Here is a 19,480-nt window from a genome sequence, read left to right on the forward strand (position 1 = left end):
CTACTTTTTCCCACTCTTTCCCGCCCGAAGCCCGAGGTCACCTCGGATGGGTGAGCATCTGTGCGGGCTCTCGCGTTGGTCGAGGGCGGCGGCGGCAATAGCGAGGGGATACACTGCTCCCGTGGAGTGATTTCCTCCCGCTCTGTTGGCCTCGTTTTCCGGTACCTGGGAGGTCTGGAAACTCGGTTGTTGGGATTTCTTTTAGACGCCTGCAATTTCCAGCTGCTTGTCACCGCAGTCTTTGTTGGCCGTGACGCGAGCGCCACATGTACGCCTTGCGGAGTACAGCATACATACTACATACGCCTCCGCGCTTGAACCACGTTGTGGTGATGAATGGCGCCCGGGGAGGGGGGAGGAGGGGGAAGGGGGCTTGCCGTTCTGAAAATGACATGCTGGTGTTTCTGTCATGTCGATGCGCGTATATGCGTCTCGGCGGGCGCATGCTCCGTGCCGTTGTCAGATCGTCAGAGATGCGGGCTTGTCCATTGCATGGTTCACAGTTTTTATACCGGAGTGTATGAGGGACGGAAGAAAAGCTGTCGTCTCTGCCGCCTCGTGCCAAAGGGGAGCAGAATACACCTCCCTGGACTGAACCCCCAGTGACGCATCGCACAAACACACGGGGCACACCGCAGGCACCACGAACCTGCTCTTCGGGAATTGACTCATCTGCACGGCGCGGCATCGTGGCACGGCGCACAGGCACACGGACGTGTAGTAGGAGTAGTCGTCTTGGTGCCAGCACCCTTCGAGTCCTGGACTCCTGGGACGGGACGCCGTCGAGGACGCCTGCCGACAGGGTGCGCTTGGTGGCCGTGCTGTAGTCGCCGACGTCTGTTCCTGCTGTCGGTTCACCCCGAGAGCCTTGCGGACTTGGGGGTCCGAAAGGGAAAACGTGCGGAACCTGGTTCGTGGAGTTTGCTTCTGGTGGCAGCTTGGCTTGTGGGGTGCGTTTTGGTGGCTGCCGCCGCCACGGGGTCTGCCACGGGGTGCCTGGGTGATCGATGTGTTTCAGCTGCTCTTGGGTTTGATCTGGGATGGGCGGAATGATGTGACGAGACGTGTGTGTGACGGTGGTTGATGAGACAGGATCGTGCGGTGGTGTGTCGTACGAAGATATTCGGAGCTCCAGTCGTGAAAAGTTGGGGGAGGAGGGGGGGGAGGGGGACTGGATCAGCAGTGCGCTTGTTTGTGAGGGAAGCGGCGTGACGGACTGCTCACCAAGGCCTGGATGCTGTTTGATCATCATGGCCGCCAACGTTTTTGTGTTTGTGCGGAACGGATGGGCTTGGCGGCTTCGTGTTCGCTCTTGGCTCTGGTTGCCGCTGATCGGGTATTGGGGTAGAGAGATGTTGGCCAAGAGCAGCTTCATGAGCGTTGATGGGAGATGATGGAGGCTGCTGTTTGTGAGTCGAGTTGCGATGGTATATGCCGAGTTTCATCCATACTTGCAAGATGCTGTCGTGGCACATCTTGTCACGAAAAAGCCTCGACTCGGCTGCCTAACATGGAGCTCATATTCTTGTTTGGGCGGCGTATATGTATCCTGTGGTGAGTCTGAAGAACATATCACGAACCCGGTCGAAACTATCTGACCTTATCTTTGTTGCAGAGTTGGTGCTTAAATCGCCTCGCTCCAGCAGCTGAGACTATGTTGATTGCATCATCTCGTCTCGACTCATGTGGGGGGAACCTACTTTCCTCATGGCAAGCGCAAATGAGTTTGGTGTTGGCCAACAGACGCTATGTGCCCAGAGCCTCCGCGTGTTGCTGAGGTTATTCGAAAATTGACCACAGACAAAACGCCAGAAATCAAGCGCCGTCTTTCGGTCTTTTATCTACAGGGCCGAGCTGTTGACATGCGTCAAAGGGACCCAAGCGTAATATATAGGTGACGTACACATCTTGAACACTGATACGTGAAATGACAAGCAAACAGGCCATCCACCACAACACACCCAATCCATGAACCTCGATAATCATCAGCTGGCCGGTCTTGTGCGGCGAGATAATTTTGACGTTGTCAGTCCGGAAGGCGGCTTGTTTGCTGTTGTAGACTTCAAGAGGCACTGATTCACCCTTTGGAGGATGCTGCACAGAGTTACAGTTTCGTGCGTGATGTGGAAAGACTCGTGGTACATTGTCGATGACAGCGCTAGGATGGCTAAACTTGGCTCATGGTCTGCGTCAATACCTTGTCGGCGAATGAAGGGTCTGAAGTCGTCGGCTTGTATGGACTTGTTGTCCGGCCACCTGGAAACAGTGACGATTTGGGGTGTTTCTGGCTAAAGGCCTCTGCATGCCGACGCCAATATTGGGTCTGTGGCCGAGGAGAGGCGCGACCTGTGCTATTGTAGGACGTTGGACGGATGTTGGGATATCTCTAAACTCAAGGTATGTATGGAATTGAAACCCTCCAAGTTGTGGTTTCGGGAGCACCGTGTAAGCTGATTGGCTCGAGAGTCGTTGTGGAACCCCCTGACGACCTCGCAACTAGTTTCAACTCGCAAAGGCCGCATCAATATCGCGGTCGACCAAACTTCAGGGTATACAAGTCGTTCTGGCAAAATTTCATGTTTCTCTTTGGCTGAGAGAGCGTGAATGAATTTCGAGGGATTCTTTGCAAGCCGAGTCAAACTAATCTGCACGCGCCGAGTATCCTGCAGGTCTCCGTACACACTTCCAGCAAGCACAAGGCCAACCAGTGAATAATGTTTCCTTCCACGCTCACAAGGCCACCTCGCTCTCACAATAAGCAGCCGCGGCACTTCATCTATTCTCAAATATATCATGGCAATTGCAAGGCTCATCGTCGCAGGAGACACTCGGCACGGCCGCGCCATTGTTGCGCTCCCCTCAAGCAACCCCGAATTCGATGTGATCATCATCTGCCGAGATGCCAACAAGGCATCGCCTTCCATCTCAGGCGTAACTTCCATCCAATTCAACCACGCATCCATCACGATGCCCCCGTATGCACCATCATCGCCAAAGGCATCGACCTTAAGTACCTCGCGTCGCACAAGAAGCCGGCCTGCGTCACAAATTTCCTTCTTGACAACACACTGGACATCCTATATTCATGGGACTGTATCCCTCCCTCACTGGCCTGAACCAGCGTCAGTCTTTACCCCCCGCATGTTCGTGTCTCTCGCCGCAAAGGCAAGTCGACGAACATGTATTGCAGGTGACCGGTCAAATGAGGACTCATGTTGCTGAGGTGTGTGCAACCGTGGAGCAGGCAGCCCGTACGAGGACGTGACGAGTTGACTTTGTCGCAGGACCTTGTCGGCGGCGAATACGTCCGGGTGCATAGCGGAGGAGCTCGAGCAATCAATCGCCAATCTTCACATCTCTTGATTCATATGTCAGTCGAGAAAACCACCATAACAGAAAGGGGCACATTGGTATCGACAGACACGACCGGGCATCCAAGCATCAGCAACAGCACCCCCTCCCATCACCACGTACATCTCCATCTAATCACCTCTCACTGCAGAGCCCCAACCACTCCGAATGACGAAACACAACCTGAGCATCACAGCTCACCGCATAACAGCCGTCTCATCAGAATGCGGGGTCCCAATGTTGAATCCCCAGGCTGGAAGTCATCGACAGCCCTTTCCGCTGCGCCCCCACAGCCGATCTCATCAGCACCGTTAATCACGAACATTATTGTGACGCCGCCACGGCTATCCTATTGGTACGTTCATGTCCGTCTCCAAGTGTAACACGCCTCGCGTCCGCGACAGAGACCCGAATTGGACGGGGACATGCATGCCCCGGCATGACGGAAGGGCTCCGCGTTGTGTGTACGCCGCGAACACGATGGGCATTGCAGATGACGAGAAGCTTTGTTCTACTCGAACACATCTGCCTCCAACTCGCCCATAACACGACAGAATGTCCAGTCGACCAAGACCAGCCGTCTGCCTCGCCATATTAATGTTACAATCCGGGGGAGGGGGACGAGACTCGTATTGAGAATATTTAGGGTAGCAAGTGATAGCTCACCAGCACCAAGGCAAGATCCAGCGTTTATATCCACAAAATCCAATTCGTCTATATTTAAAGAAGCCAGCAGTCATCGTCTCAGTTGTAGTTTATCCGACTCCGTCCGGGCCAAGGCATGATCGTCCAGGCAGGAAATGAAGTTTGGAGATTCATGTGCCAGGCTGCCAGGACGACACGCCTATAAGCAGCACACGCCTCCTCCAAGTTGCATCCGTGTAGAAAACACACCGGCGTTAATGCAGCCACTCCAAGCGAGCCGTTTCATACATTCACAGCATGCAGGGACCGAAGCGCCGCTCGTCGCTGTGCCGTCTGCATACCCGGGGCTGGATGTGCATGAGGCATTATCTATCGTCTACGCAGTGAGGAGGCGGGTGATTGTTGTGATTTAGCCGTACGAGCCAGTCGCATTGCTCGATTGTCGTGACAGACTCGAGTTTTCAGGGCAGGTTGGCTGCTGCGACGAGGAAGATCCCAAGCTAGGTTTTGGAAAGAGAACCAAGACGAGTACAGGCTTGACCATGTAAACCAATTCCGTCATCGACAATTCAGGTGGTTAGAGCCTTTGCTGTTGTACCGGCGACATTTCGTGACGTGTCAAGGTAATCGTGGGTGTGCCCCGGACTTGGAAAAAGTACCAGGCAGAACATGCATTAAACCTCAAATAGAAGTGTCAAGCTGGTCAAACCACCAATGGAGTCAGACAGATGTGCTCGAGGTCGTCAGGACCGTGAAGAATGAAGGGGACCAGATACTATCCGAGGTTCCACTTTCACGGCTACGAACCGGATACGAGCCGTTGCTTTGTGGAACGTCTTGGCTTGTTTTTGGAGCCTATGAGGTTCTCTTTTTTTTGCAGGAATTGGCGTGGTTCCAAAGCAGTTAGGGAGTGTAAAGAGCCCCAAAATAGGAGTCACTCTAGGCGAAGATAGGTGGTTTTTTTTTTATGCAAATGCGGCTGACGTGATGTTCGCATACTCGGCCGCATGATGTGCTCGGTGATGGGCGTTGAACTGAGTGGCTGTGATTTTGGTTCGTCCAAATTATTCAATTGCACGCGGATCCTACTGAGATGGATGACAACGATGCAGATATCCATGTGGCCTGATGCTGAGGGTTGGTGCATCCATACAACTTCTTGTACGATAAGCATGATTCATTCTTACAAGCCGCAGGTTTCGTCAACCCATTGGGTAGAGGTTCTTTCAAGTGCTTGGAATTCTAAGGTTACAACCTCGGGCAGGTCTGCATACTACCGTCATTGTCCACACTCAGCTGGGCCATGTTGGAGACCGTGTAAGACATATTGTCATATCAACCGATCTATTTACAGCAATCGATCCACAGTCACTAGCCACAGTTAGCACCCAAATCCCAGAGTCAAGAAGGCTCACAATCCCTATGCCTGATCCCATCCCTGCCTGTTGAACTGCATGCGCAAAAACGATGCTGGCGGGTTGGAGAACACCGGCACATCCCGAATGTGAGCCTCGGAGCAACAAGAGTACTCCCCATCGTCATGCCCGACGACATTCACCGTCCGCGGCGGTGTGGTCAGTGAGATTCTCCTAATGCTCGTGACGATGTTCCTGAATCAGTGGGACTATCTTGTTGCGTCATCCAGCTTGGCAGATTCGAAAATAAACACCCTCTGACAGTAAAGATTGAGCGTCAGACCGTTGACATGTGAAAGTGGGCTTTGTTGTGGGGGTAACAGACCTGGTTTGTGGATCGTACGGGCCGACCAGACCCAGGCCAAGGACGGCCAGGGGAAGAGGGAGCCGCAGCAAGGGAGGGTCAAAAATGTATGCCACTGTCTCTCATTAGAAACTGAGGTTCATGATGGCCGGCCGAGGGGTTCTTGAGGCTGCCGAAGCAAACGCCCCTTATGCCAGACCGAACAGCAAACCGGATAAGCACAAGCCAAAAAGAGGGACTAAGTTTGAGAATTCAGGGTCCTCGGGGTTCTCAGGGCTCGTGCTGGTTCATGTTTGTTTTGCCACCATCGCATGCTCTCATGCATAGCCGACCCGAGGAATAGATGTCATCACAAAGTCCCATCTTGATACCGGCCGGCATGGGAAAGGAAGAAAAGCCCGAGGCCCGTTGCGCGCACCATTTATTGTACTTGCCGTGGCATTTATGGGCTGTCTTGCTGAACAGAGGTCGTTCCGGTTGTGCCAAGTGCTTTGAGCAACCGCGGTACCTACGAGGCTCATTTCTCGAGACGGCGAGGGCAACGCCTCGATGCGCGACATTCCACTAGTTGGTTCATTCACCTAGTCATCGGTCTTGGACTCTTGGCTGACGAGTGGTGCCGAAACCCTTGCGATGCATGAAAACAGTCGGCTCGGATTATCGTAAATACTCACTTGTCCTCGGTGTTGACCAGGTCAGTTAATTGTTACCTAGGTGAGGGTCAGTCGGCCGTGATTGATCGTGAGCAGCAAAAGAAGGACCATCTGCTGCGTGACCTTGCCCAGCCGACTGCTTTTCGTCATACGACTGTCATGTCATCGTCGACCTTTTGACCCTCGTTTCCATTTTACGCAGGCGGACAACTGGGGCGAAGGCGGTTTGAGGGCCATAGTAAGCCGCCATCATTGCGCAAAATTGCGACACGGCTTGACTCATAGCTGGGAGTCGCATCATCCGCCTAAACATAACACCAGTGATCACAGCATCTATGATCTTGTTTTGCCAGCTGCGCTTACACCGTCTCTTCACGCAGAAGCTGATATCTGATCGCAAGGACGCATCCATTGTCCCATTTGACTGAATTTCGTAGTAAACTGCCGCGAAGTGGCCAGCACAGCGCCGAAATCGGGAGTGAAGGTGTCACTTCACAGGAACATGATCCATCCAATGTTTTGAGGCTGGAGATAGGCGGGTTGCCCTTGTCAGACATAGATAACGAGCGGCTTGCATCGCTCCTATCAAGGTGCAGACTGAGAGGCTCAGATAAGCGCCAAGGTGGGATTTGATCTGCCTACACTCTCCCCAAAGACCGACAAATCAAGGCTGCCTCCAAATTTGCCGGTAGGCGCCTACTAGCCATGTTTTGGCCAAGCTGAATCGCTTTCGTCAAAAGAAATTAATTCCAGTACTCGAACACCGCCTGGTGCGCGAGTTGACAGCATAACGATGATGGATTCTCACACCACCACGAGGTTCTGTGGCCAAGCCAACGATGAGCTGCACCATTTGTTCTCCACCCTATTGCATTGCATGACATAAGAACCATGCAATAGCAAAAGCTCAGAGGTGCCGGAGCAAAGCCTCAGAAAGGATGGCCGGATCAAGACGCCCGCTCACCGGGTTCCCTGGCCGTATTCCCATGGCACCAGCACAGGACGCATTCATTTATGTACGTGCGTAGGTGATGGCCAGCCATCCAAAGATGGTCACTGGCGGTCCAAGACAAAATTTCAAGATATTGTGCTGGAAAGCGGGTCCCACGGAGGTTTATTTTCGATAAGCCATTCGACACCTAAATGATGTCAAACCTTGATGGTGGTGCCTTCGACAAGCCGCCCGCCGCGGAGAGGCTGCTTGAGATGCCTACTCCGGCCGGCTTCTCCGTTTATTCTTTTCTTTTTCTATATTTTTTTCTCATGGCGGAATTGCAATGTGATTCTTCCTGTGTCCTGAAGATCAATCCGTCAATTGCTCTTGATCCTGAGTAGTAAAAAGAGTTCGTCGGAATGTGGTCTGGCCAGTTTGCCCCGCCTTGGTAGATGATTGTTTCAAACCCCAGCCAAGAACGGTTTGCGTTGGCGTGTTGCAGATTCAAAGGAAGAAAAAGCAAGGCACCGTTAGACTTGAACATGCCATGCTTGCTTTACTGACAGCAAAATCTGTAGAGCTCTGTGGGGCTGTCTGTCAATGGTGGAATTGGACTCATCTCTGGCGGCTTCTCACACATGCTGCTGATATGGCGTGCCATGGCGGTTGGCCAGGGATGTATCTCAGCAGACTGTCACATGCCAAACACACGACAACTGGTGCACATGGCTTGCTCCATGATCGACCAAAGCAGACCAACACCAGCACCATCCCACGTAGCAGTACGAGGCAACAGATGGGGTAGTGGCTGAGAAGCTGCGGCCAATTGCGTCGTGGAAATCTAAGGGCAGACTGCATTGCAAGCGGGCGACGATAGCAAGCGGCAACCAACGCGTAGCCCATCCGGCGGTACAATTGGCACACGGTCCATATCTGAAGCTCTACGGAGTACTCGATGCCTCTTTGTCTGCTAGCTGCTAGTGCTCCGTACTCTGCACTATGTACCTGTTGCCCGTTGGTTAGCCAAGGGGATTGTTGAGGTGGCAAGATACTCAAGTGGATCATGTGTGGCGGCGGCGTTTGGCAGCGCATCGCGCCGCTTGCGAAAGGCCAAGGTCTTCCATGTCTTGACGAAACATGGAAGAAGAGGAGACGACATCTGGGCATCTGGACATCTGAGCCCACAATTGCTGCCATCCCCTGCTCCTGCCTCGTCTGCCGCCTGCCCCATGTCTCGAGCTTGTCTGGGCCACTTTCACATGTTCGCCGCACAACCCTCAGCCCAACGCCAAAGGAACGCCAAAGCCAACGCCAATGGGCTGCCAGGTTTGTCGTGCCCGCGAATTCTCCCTCCAACAGGCCGCTTTTGCCTCTGAGAGTGGAAACAAGTTGTCTTTGATAAGTGTCTGGCCCACGCCAGTTTTGCAAGTGGCGTTTCTGACCTGCATCCATCCTTTTTAATCATTGACTTCTCCCGTCTACAAGAACAACTGAACCCTCCCTTCTTTCACCACCACCTTGAAAAACGCTCGATCTTGAGTTATTTACCCAACAAAGGGCCCTTTGTCAAACGAGTCTTGTTTACTCGCCTCACTCACGTCCACGTCCCGCTCTCCCTCTCTCCCACACACACACAAAACACAACGCCCACCACATTCTCAATGGCTGTCCCTCAGGTCAATGGCGATGTTTCGCCCCGTCCCAACTCTGCTTTCCTCCAGGTATGTTGCAGCTTCACAGTATAGGATCAAAGCTTCAGCTAACAGATACACTTTTACAGCACCTCCTCGCCTACCCTTTGATCAGCGATAGCATCCACACTGTCAGGGCCAACGAGTACGCTCAGCGCTCCATCAAGCTCGGCGATTCTGCCTACCAGACTTTTGCTGCTCCCGTCCTCCCCTGGCTCGCCAAGCCGTACGAGTACGTCTCTCCCTACGTCGCTCGGGCCGACTCTCTCGGTGACAAGACCCTCGACCGCATCGACGAGCGCTTCCCCATCGTCAAGAAGCCCACCAGCGATCTGTACAACGACACTCGCAGCCTGATTTTGTTCCCTTACAACAAGAGTATCGAGGGCCGTGACCACATCTTTGACGTCTATGCCAGCGAGGCCAAGAAGATTGAGCAAAAGGGCCTTGTTGGCCAAGGCAAGGCCGCTGTCTCTACCGCCTTTGTCGTCAGCAACGAGACCCTGGGCTGGTTAAGCAGCTTCCTGGCCGCCAAGAAGGCTGAGGCCACAACTGTCGTCAAGGAGAAGGTCAAGCAGTAGATTTCCAAAGTACACAAGGCGGTCTACATCCTTCCAGCACTTGGCTGACCTACCTCGGCCGTCGCGTCATGAGATGGCCTTTTTCACCCTCTTTCTTAGTTTTGATGGCTTAAAATTTGTTCTTGGCTTTATGTTGGCGTTTTTGAAGGTTGCTGGCTTCCACGATCCCAAATATCATTCATACAAGTGGAGGATGGCGGGACTTGACAGTCATGCACAATTTGGCGGCGAGCTCATTATACCTCGGAATTCTTGGGCATAGTTATCTGCATTTTTGTATCAAATCATCTCTCTCATTTGTTTCCTGCTCGAAATCTTTGCGTTCTCAGCTCAACTCAGGTTGCGTGACGATATACATGAGAGTCTATGCCAATGCCAAGGGTCCGGTCATTGGCTTCAGAAGTCTTAGAGTGCACGCAAAGTCTTGTTTTATTCGACCCTGTGTTGTTTTTCTGGGCTGGTAACAAAGCCATTTGTCTCTCCTTGCGAGAAAGATGAAACCAAAAAAGCATAGAAATGGATGGATACTTGGCATAGGGATCGCAACCCATTTTGGAACGGCCTCTGACGATGATCGGAAAAAGGAGCAAAAGAATACCAATGAAAAATACTTAATAGACGAGTTAACAAATTGTTCCCTGTCCTTATCCATGGCTCCATTGACCTTGTAATTGTTGCATATGAATGTCTGACAGTGTTGTCCTCGTGGCCGGTGACTAGGAGCGGGAAAACAAAAGAAAAAGTGCATATGTACGCCACTGCTTGAATTCACATGTGAAAGGAACCCACATCCTTTTCTTGGCGCAATTCAAGGGTCTTTTTTTTTTTTTCTTTTCTTTTTTTTTTTTTGGGCCTGCACCCCCAGCAGTGGCACCTGGTCTCCGACCCGGGTATTTCGCATTTCGTTTGTTCCATGGGCTTTGGTTTCGCCCTTCAGCTTGCTTTGTTGGCATGTGATGCGGCAGTTGGAAGTCGTCTGTGGTGTTCCGTACTTTGGTCGTCACTCCGAAGGCCCAAGGGGCTGGTGTGGCTAGAACAGCACTGTCAAGCAAGTCCACATGTCTAGTTCAGCAGACGAATGCGTACAGGATCTCTATCCTGCAGCGGATGCCTTGGCTGGCATGGGTTCTGGAATCACCACGAATTGGCCTGAGCAATTGCTGACTGTGGTGTTTGTCCGCACCTGTGCTTCTACGCTCAAGGCACTGCTGATGTAAAAGTGACTAAGGTGGGGGTAATTCCCTGACATTCCCATCAGCCAATCACGTCACCCAATTGGCACCCCTTCGCAGCCAATCGAGCTACAAACGGCAGTAATACTCGGTAGTATGGTAAGCATGACAGAGCTTCCCCAAGCTCCCGCGCCAGCAGGACGAGGGGAGAACAAGGGATTGTTGGATGGCTTAAAAACAGCCGCATTTCTCATGCATCACCAATCCCCTTGGTTTCGAATCAAATGATAAAAAACTCAAAATACCACATCTCACTTCCGTCATCTTCTAGATTGCACTACAAGCAGCCACACACACCCCCGCGCAACGGAAAACGTCTATAAATTACCGTCGCCGCTCCCGACCCCAAACCCATGAAGCATTTCCGAAGCACACTCATCACAGCAGTCACAATTGGCATTGTAGCAGCCATCGTCTCCAAATACACCAACATTACTGCACCAACAACAAAAACAGCAGCAATAACTACTACTACCACTACCACTACTACTTCACCCAGCTCCAGCAAACCCGCCGCCATCCCGCTCTACACCCCGCCAAGCAAACACCTCGAAGCGTCAGCAATGTCGGTCCCCCGCGCCATCCGCAAGGCCTTCCTGGCCGTCGAGCAGTCCGAGGGCGCAGGCGCGCGCGTCCGCCGCTCCATCGGCACGCCGCAGCTGCGCAACTTCTCGCCCTTCCTCATGCTCGACCACTTCTCCGTCTCGCCCGGCGCAGGGTTCCCCGACCACCCGCACCGCGGCCAGGAGACCATCACGTACCTGCTCGAGGGCGCCACGGACCACGAGGACTTCGCCGGCAACAAGGGCACCCTGTACCCGGGCGACCTGCAGTTCATGACGGCCGGCCGGGGCATCGTGCACGCAGAGATGCCCCGCAAGACCGACGACGGCAAGCCCAACGTCGGCCTGCAGCTGTGGGTCGATCTCCCCGAGAGCCTCAAGGCCTGCGAGCCGCGATACCGGGACCTCCGCGCCGCCGAGATCCCCACCGTCGACGTCGACGCCGGCAGGGCCACCATCAAGGTCATCTCCGGCCAGAGTCACGGCATCGACTCGGTCAAGGACCTCGCCTACACCCCCGTGTGGATCCTCGACATCATCCTGCGGCCCGGCGCCAGCGTCACCCAGCCCCTGCCAAAGGGCTGGAACGCCTTCTCCTACGTCCTCGAGGGGAGCGCCTGGTATGGACAGGGACAGGACCGCACAGAGATTCAACAGTTCCACAACGTCGTCTTTGAGCAGGATGGCGACGTCGTTCACGTCGAGACTGATGCCGACGCGACAAAGGACACTCGTCTTGGTACGTTACTCCCTACAGCTACCCTATAGCGTGCATCTCGCGTCCTTTCCCAGAAGAGTAGAACATGTTTGCTAACATGCGAAATAGTCATCATTGCTGGCACGCCTCTTGATCAGGAAGTTGTGCAATATGGCCCATTCGTCCTCAACTCAAAAGAGGGCGTGTACCAGGCCTTGTACGATTACCAAACTTTCTCCAATGGCTTCGAGAGGGCAAAGGACTGGAAGAGCGAAATTGGCAAGCCCATGATGGGATGAAGTCGGATCTGAGCCTGAATATGAGAAAATGACAGACATGCCCGGTTGGCGTTTGTGAATTTAACATCTCTTTGATGCACATGTATTTATTACGAGTTCTGTACACTAGGAGAGATCATGTAGTCATTTGACATATCGATACTGAACATTTACAAATGCTCCATCCAATCTTGACACCATGAACCAATTTGCTACCGTAACATCAAGTCACCCAACCAAATCTTTGATTCTCAATCACAGTCAAAACGAGTCACCATTTTCAAAGACCCAAGTCAAAAATTCGGACCCCAAAAAATTATTCATTAATGTGATATTTGAATGAGAGCAAGAAAGCCAGCCCCTTAAGAACCAGACCAGATTGCCGGGGGGTATCATGAAAACCGCCACAGGCGGGCCGTAGTTCTGGGCCTACATGAGTAACCCGTAATCGTCCTCGGACCTGTTTTATACCGAATTTTCTTTCCATCTATAAAAAACACGTTGCAAATCAGATTTCATGCCTAACCTGCTCACTCCATCGTCGGCACTACAAGACGGAACACATAAACCATATGCCTCATTAACCCTCGGCCAACAACCCCAAGATAACTCATCTCCAGTCCACTTGGCAAACTTTGTGATTTAAGATCAACTCGGGAACGTGTACCTTGTACCTGTGCCGATGAAGATTGAGACGTGGTGCCTGAGTATCAAGTATGAACGGGTATTATGTATCAAAAATGTGCAACGTAAAACATCAAAAGAAGGTTGATTGAACCAAAGAGTTTCTCATCTTAGATGAGGAGAGCGGCAAGGCCAGCAGCGGCGAGGATGCCAGGAGCAGCAGTGATCTGGGCCTGTGAACATCAGTCAGTAAAATAATTACTATCAGGGAAGGTGCGTATGACTTACAGCAAGACCCTTGCTGGTGGAGGTAGCAGCACCACCGTTGCTGGTGGTCTGGGAGCCAGCGCCGCCCTCAGAGGTTTGGGAAGCACCGCCATTGCCTTCCGAAGTGGACTCAGAGCCAGAGCCACCAGTCGAAGACTCGGAGCCGGAACCGCCAGTTGAGGACTCAGAGCCGGAGCCAGTTTCGGTGGCACCAGAGCTCTCAGTGCCAGTAGGGCTGCTCACCGCGGTGGCGAGAGTAGTGACAACCTGAGAACCGTTGGTAGTGTAAGTGAGGACAGAGCCGCTAGCGTCACCGTTTCCGCTGTTGCCGCCCTCAATGGTGGAAGTGGCAACTGGGGTAGTGATGACCTTGCCATCAGTGCCGGTTTCAGTGCTGTAGAGGGTAGTGACTTGGGCACCACTGCCACTCTCGCCGGATTGAGTGGCCTCACCACCGCCAGTAGCACTATGAGAGGCCTCACCACTGTTGGAACCAGTGTGAGAGGCGCCAGCACCGTTAGAACCAGTTTGAGTGGCTTCACCGTTGCTGCCAGTCTGGCTAGGACCGCCAGATCCCCCAGTAATCACGACACCGGCACCCTCGCAGTACTTCACACCGTACTCGACGACTTTTTCGACATCTTGTTGGCTGCAGATGGCGCGAGAGCAGTCACGGAGACCGTAGGCGAAGTTGGGGTTGCTGCAGAGGCACTTGACGTCGCCCTCCTTGCAGCCAAGCTCCTGGGCCTTTCCTGCAGCAATCATGTTACCGGCACAGGTTTGCTGTCACCATCAGGTTAGCAATCAAGACAACCCCTGAAGGTTCGGGATGGTGAAGCACTTACACCGCACTGAGCGAGGGCGGCAAGGTCCTGAGCAGCAACAGCCGCAACCAAGGTGAAAGCGAAGGCAGCCGACTTCATCTTGACGGTGTTCAGTAGTTGTTTCAGACTAGAATCTCGGAACTTGGTTAGCCATAATTCATATGAGCAGAGCACTTGTACAATATGATAAGTCTGTGCAGGTGAAAACCAGCACGCGCATTCTGCCATGTGTAAGGCGTGGCTTGTCGTGTATAGCTGGGTGGCAATGGAATGATGAATCGAGGAGTCGTAATGTTGGGGTATATAGGGCCAATTGTCGCTGCAAAGATTCATCACCGAGGCGTAGCAGGCAGCTCGAGACAGCAGAAGAGGCTCCAGAGACGATTAAATTGACAGTGTAGAGTCTGCATTCCAGACCAGATGATCTCGATGAGCCGTAGCCAAGGTGCTCCGGACGGGCGTCGTTCCAAAAGACTCCTTCGTTCCCCCTCCCTTACGAATTGACCTGGGATACTCCATGTGGGAGAAGAGCAGGCGAGGGAGCAGGCAGTGTGACGGCAACGTGACAGATGAAAGCCAAAGGGAACCAAGAAGGAAGAATGCAGACTTACACGTTGATAGTAGACTTGTGAGTGAGATGAGTCTTGATGGCAGGGCAGTGCTTGAGATTGAGGAACAGAGCGTGGGTAGAGAGGAGTAAGGGAGAAGGGAAAAATCGAGGAGGGCAGAAGCAGATTTATGATGTGGACGAGGGCGCCCGAGTGCTGTTGATATTCGCTTCCTAGCCCGAGCCGTGCAAAGCAAGCACCAGTGGGCCAGCCAGACTGCCAAGGCAGGAACAGGTGGCCGGCAGCCGTGTGCCACCTGCCCGGCACCTCAGATGCTGCTCAGGTTCTGCTCAACTTTTTGGTGCCTACCCATGGCGCTTCTCGGCCATGAGACGGCCACATCATACCCAGGTAAACATTAGAGTGACCAGAGGATACGGAGTGCTCCGGAATAGGACCAGCAGAGCTGGGTTTGCCAAGGCAAGGGTACCGACGGACCAGGTACCGATCCTGGGCTATCATGGGCTCGCTGGGCTCAGGCGCACTGGGGCATATCTGGATCCACCTCGGGGCCCCGTCTCAGCTAGTAGTTGACCTTTCCAGCAAAGTTCGTGAGGCCCACCAGCCACCAGCCACCCGCTGCACCCTCACCCTCAATCACTCACCTTCACACGCACCCCCAGGCACCCCAGTTGGCCAGTTGGCCATGCCGTATCTAGAGATCCTAATGAACGCCCTGGTCTGCTCCATCTGTCTTTTCGGTGAGATGTGGCTGTTGAGGCTTGCTGCTGGCCAGCATGATTAACCATCGGTAGGCAAGGAAGGGCAAGATAGCAAGCCAGACGGGTATTGACAACACACAGGGCCAATACATCATGTTGAACTCTGACGGCCGTTAACGGAAATCAAGGGAATATCGCAATTGAGTTGCCAGTCAATCACCAGAGTTACGGCTGTCTCTCACGAGTGATGTACATACCATCAACGCTCAAGTCGCAGCACCCGCAACCTCGCCTCCAGGTGTGGTTTTGGTGGTCTGGTGGCACGCTCTCCAAGGGTCGTAAAAAGGTGGTCCATCCACCAACGTTACCAATGAGGTAACGGCACACCAGCAACGTATGTACTGTTACGTACATCTCCCAAGCTTGGGAATCAGTGACGCCCGCGTCCCGGCTAGCGGAGTCGTTTGGGAACACGGGGGAGCCGCTCTTTCAACTCATTGCTTGGTTACCATCTCGCCGCAGCGCCTCCTCTGTCGTCATGTGGCGAACGGACAGGCGTTGTGATAGCTTGGAAATGAACTTCGGAAATCAGGCCTCCCATGGCAAATCATCGAATGGCCGACTTGTTGAGCCGGGAGGGGGGATTGTTTACGGGATGGAGTTATCAGTCGCACACCTGTCGAACATTCCTTTTACAATATGCCGAGTAGTCTGGTAGATGAAACAAACGGACGATGCCCTGGACTTGCGCCAAGGAACACAGTAAGGAACACAGCGATGTGTACCTCCCGCAAGGTTCTCCATTGAGAAGCGTGGACAGGACCATCTCGTGGCTTGTGATGGTTCTTGCTTGCTTGTTTGGATGCTCCGTCGACGAAAATCCCATTCGACTTGAGAAATACACAATCCTCCGTACGGCCTCTCCGACTCGTTGTTGCCGAATCTTGCCTGGAACTTTCCTAAACGCATAAGAGGCTACCACGGCTCAAATCAGCTTCCACATCTGTATCTCAATTTTAAACATCAATGCGTAGGTTGTGAGAGCAGGTTGGAGCATTGTCGCATGCACTAACAAACGCCGTCTGAGCACTAACAGCGTGCAATTTTATTTGACGCAGACTGCCAGGGCAGCAAGACACACCAAACGCAGGGAAGAGAACAGGAAGCATTGAGGTGCTGGCGCCATGCGCCATACACTGACAAAGAGGTTCCGCATTGGAAATTAGGCGGGCAGTCATGGACAATGATGCCAAGCTTCGATCGATTATGAGAGGCCCTGACTGGAATGGAAATATGAGTGGACCATTGCGGCGTCTACCCCTCACCCATGCTACCTTGGGCTGCTTCTTTGGGATGGACCAGGTCAATGGATGCTCGTGGAAGTTCGATGCCGCGCCACAATCGCCACACGCAAACGGCATCCCCAGAGAGGCTGGCTGTGTGGCCATCATCATTAGGACTATAACCACGTCGCGTATTTGCCCATCGAGGAACGGGTCTTGGCAGACAGACTCGACTACCGCGGATAACCTGTCACAAGAAGAAAAGAAAAAAAAAAATCAGAAAAGGCGGATTCAATGAAACCCTCAAAAGTAAACTACTCCCGCTTCAACTAACCAGAGACACAGCCGCATCCCTCGCCTCAAGCCACTTATAATTTATAAACAACTGCCTAGGGATCCGCTCCCGACCTGGAACTCTGGCAATAATAGCCAAACTCGAAAGAGCATAACCTCTGTGGAGATGGCCGAAAGCCTGATGAGTTTCAAGAAATGAGCAACTCGCAGGCACTGACGCCTACTCGTTAAACACTTTTCTACTTCCGAGTATAAATGTCAGTCAAGAAAGACAACTTTCTCGTCGGCTATAAAGGAGTGTCTGATGGTACGATGAACTCATCACGCTCGCAACCATGCCCCGTAACTCGCAACTGGAACGAAGAGCCAATAGGCCAGACAGCTATTTCGCGGTGTTTAGACAGCCAAAGTAAGCCTTCTTAGATGCTTCGTGAACACATCTAAGACTCCTACTTTAGAGATAATGTCTGTGATTAGGCCGTTGTCATTCGTTGCCTCGCCTGAGGTGGCGTCAATTGATTCCATTGGACAAGAGTGATATCAGCTTACCCCGGCCACTCTCCACTACGAAGATCTGGTTTTGTTCAGATCTATGACAAGATAAAGGAACAAAGTCGTGCTCACTACATACTAGCACGAGTCTCGTCTGTTACAATGCCATGGCCCTCAGTTCGAATGGAAGCATAGTTTTCTTTCGGCGAGCAACACAGACTGAATAATTTTCCTACCACACCCTAGTGTTGGGGTGATATCTTAGTCCGTCTAGAGCGAAGAGTGACGAAATTAGCCCCCGCAAGGCGCGGTTTGAAGCCGATCGGTACCACCATCCAAGCGCCAATAGTCATGGACAGGGGTTGACCAAGATGTCGCACCCTCCCTGAACCGAGCTGGCCTCGGGAGGAAAACTACATGTACCTTCTAGCCGTGCGGTTTCGATTGGTCAATGGGGCGCCGAATAAAGTTCGAGCCCTATCGCAGGGGCTGCTTGGTTTAATTCTCCTCTAATGAAGGACCAAGAACAAGGGACGGACTATGGGTATTCATAGGGACTGAACCCACGTATGTACATACAAGGCCATGCTGAATGGATGGCATCAACCGCGGAACCTTAGATTTTGGTCTCACGAAACATCGGGCTGTTGTCTATGGCACTCCTCGTCCAGAGAGGCCCAGGTTGTTGAACCCAAGAAGCCTGTGGCGGATATCGAGAAACGGCGGTCCACGGTCTGAGCCCTGTCCAGCTGGACTTCACTAGCCACCCACTCAACCCACCAACCACGTCTTGGCCATGGTTGGCATCATTTGGGTCCCCTGGCCGAGTCCGAGTCACTGGCCAGACATTCAGCACCTCCACATTTCGGCGCTCCGATGACCGTCTGCTGGGATATAATATGCAGCATCGCAGGCAAATTCGCCCGCGGGATGCCTTTTCAGCGCAGATGGGAAGGTAGCCTGGCCCAGAGGCCGCCAAAAGGAGATGAATGTTGAAAGTTGCCTCCAACCGGATACAATCGCGTGGAGCGTGACGAAATGACAGGGACATTTAGGTCGACAAATGGCATCGGTAAAACAGGTGCGCAAGCCGGACTATGCCTCCGGATTCCAAGCGCCCTTTATGAAGAGTTGCAAGAAGAGTGCTCGTGCGTACTGACACGGGTTGAGCATACGGGGAGTCATTGGACAGCGCGCCGTCGACGGAACAATGTTGAAGATTTTGCATCCAAGTCTTGTGGCGCGCCTTCGGCCCCGGACCCGGGCCATCTTGTTCCAACGGCACCCTGAGTTTATTTCTTTGGGCAGCTCGGGCCCTGGCGTACCTTGCAGGTCAATCTGGACGACAGGCTCCGTCATGTGTGTTCTGTGCTGTCTTGTAGCTACCGAAATGCACCACCGCTACGCATGCTATTTACTACACTTGGTTTGACGACTCATTGGGTGTCCCGTAACGGTTGCTCCTCTAGCCACGGCCACGGCCACGGCCACGGGTGGCAGGTCCGTCATTTTCAATCACGCGTTGAATTGTTCTTGAACTTGGTATAAACAAATTCATTGGGCACACACGCATGGCCGGCAATAGAAGGCCTATAAAATCAAGAAACAGGCCTTGCGAGTCCTGGTGCGTACCCCGTTACTCCATCACTATTACACGGATGATTGTGCTATGCGAGCCACCATCCATCTACAACCAACCAACCCCGACAACCCGAGTACCGCATAACATCAATAATATTTTCATACAGGCATATGTAAGGTGTCAAGTACCACTGCTCTCAACCTGCCTCAATGCCCACTGCGCACTCCGCAGCCAAATCTCATGATCCAATATCCAATGCATTCTGAGTGGGCTGGACATGCAGGACGGCCCAGCCACGCACGTTTTGCATAACCAATCGCACTAAAACAGACAACAACAGAAAAAACAAGCTGGCCCTGGGAGTGTATATCAAAAAATAACCAACTTGTCTTGCGACCAAAGAACAGCACCCACAGGGAGTGCATGTATCGCCAATGCTATGCCTAGCAACATCTGGTTGCAAAGGCCAGGCGCAGCAATCGACATCGGTGGTATCACCA

General features: G+C 52.8%; 4 protein-coding genes across 4 annotated transcripts; 2 read left to right on the forward strand and 2 right to left on the reverse strand.

The window, feature by feature from the left end:
* MAA_10633 (uncharacterized protein) lies at positions 1–1,375 on the reverse strand (the record flags this gene model as incomplete). Its single annotated transcript, XM_011412351.1, has 2 exons — positions 1–174; positions 305–1,375. The coding sequence occupies 2 exons, from the start codon at positions 1,373–1,375 to the stop codon at positions 1–3; spliced, it is 1,245 nt and encodes a 414-aa protein (XP_011410653.1).
* A 7,588-nt stretch (positions 1,376–8,963) lies between these two features.
* On the forward strand, positions 8,964–9,574 carry MAA_08819 (perilipin-like protein, Mpl1; the record flags this gene model as incomplete). Its single annotated transcript, XM_007826817.1, has 2 exons — positions 8,964–9,023; positions 9,083–9,574. The coding sequence occupies 2 exons, from the start codon at positions 8,964–8,966 to the stop codon at positions 9,572–9,574; spliced, it is 552 nt and encodes a 183-aa protein (XP_007825008.1).
* A 1,585-nt stretch (positions 9,575–11,159) lies between these two features.
* MAA_08818 (Pirin) lies at positions 11,160–12,365 on the forward strand (the record flags this gene model as incomplete). Its single annotated transcript, XM_007826816.1, has 2 exons — positions 11,160–12,108; positions 12,196–12,365. 2 exons carry the CDS (start codon positions 11,160–11,162, stop codon positions 12,363–12,365), a joined length of 1,119 nt encoding a protein of 372 aa, XP_007825007.1.
* A 773-nt stretch (positions 12,366–13,138) lies between these two features.
* MAA_08817 (glycoside hydrolase family 18 protein) lies at positions 13,139–14,158 on the reverse strand (the record flags this gene model as incomplete). The annotated part of the gene is made up of 3 exons (XM_007826815.2): positions 13,139–13,201; positions 13,257–14,018; positions 14,081–14,158. 3 exons carry the CDS (start codon positions 14,156–14,158, stop codon positions 13,139–13,141), a joined length of 903 nt encoding a protein of 300 aa, XP_007825006.2.
* Between the last annotated feature and the right edge of the window lie 5,322 nt (positions 14,159–19,480).

Source organism: Metarhizium robertsii (assembly GCF_000187425.2).
Source record: "Metarhizium robertsii ARSEF 23 chromosome Unknown MAA_Scf_1, whole genome shotgun sequence".
Taxonomy (NCBI): Eukaryota; Fungi; Ascomycota; class Sordariomycetes; order Hypocreales; family Clavicipitaceae; genus Metarhizium; species Metarhizium robertsii.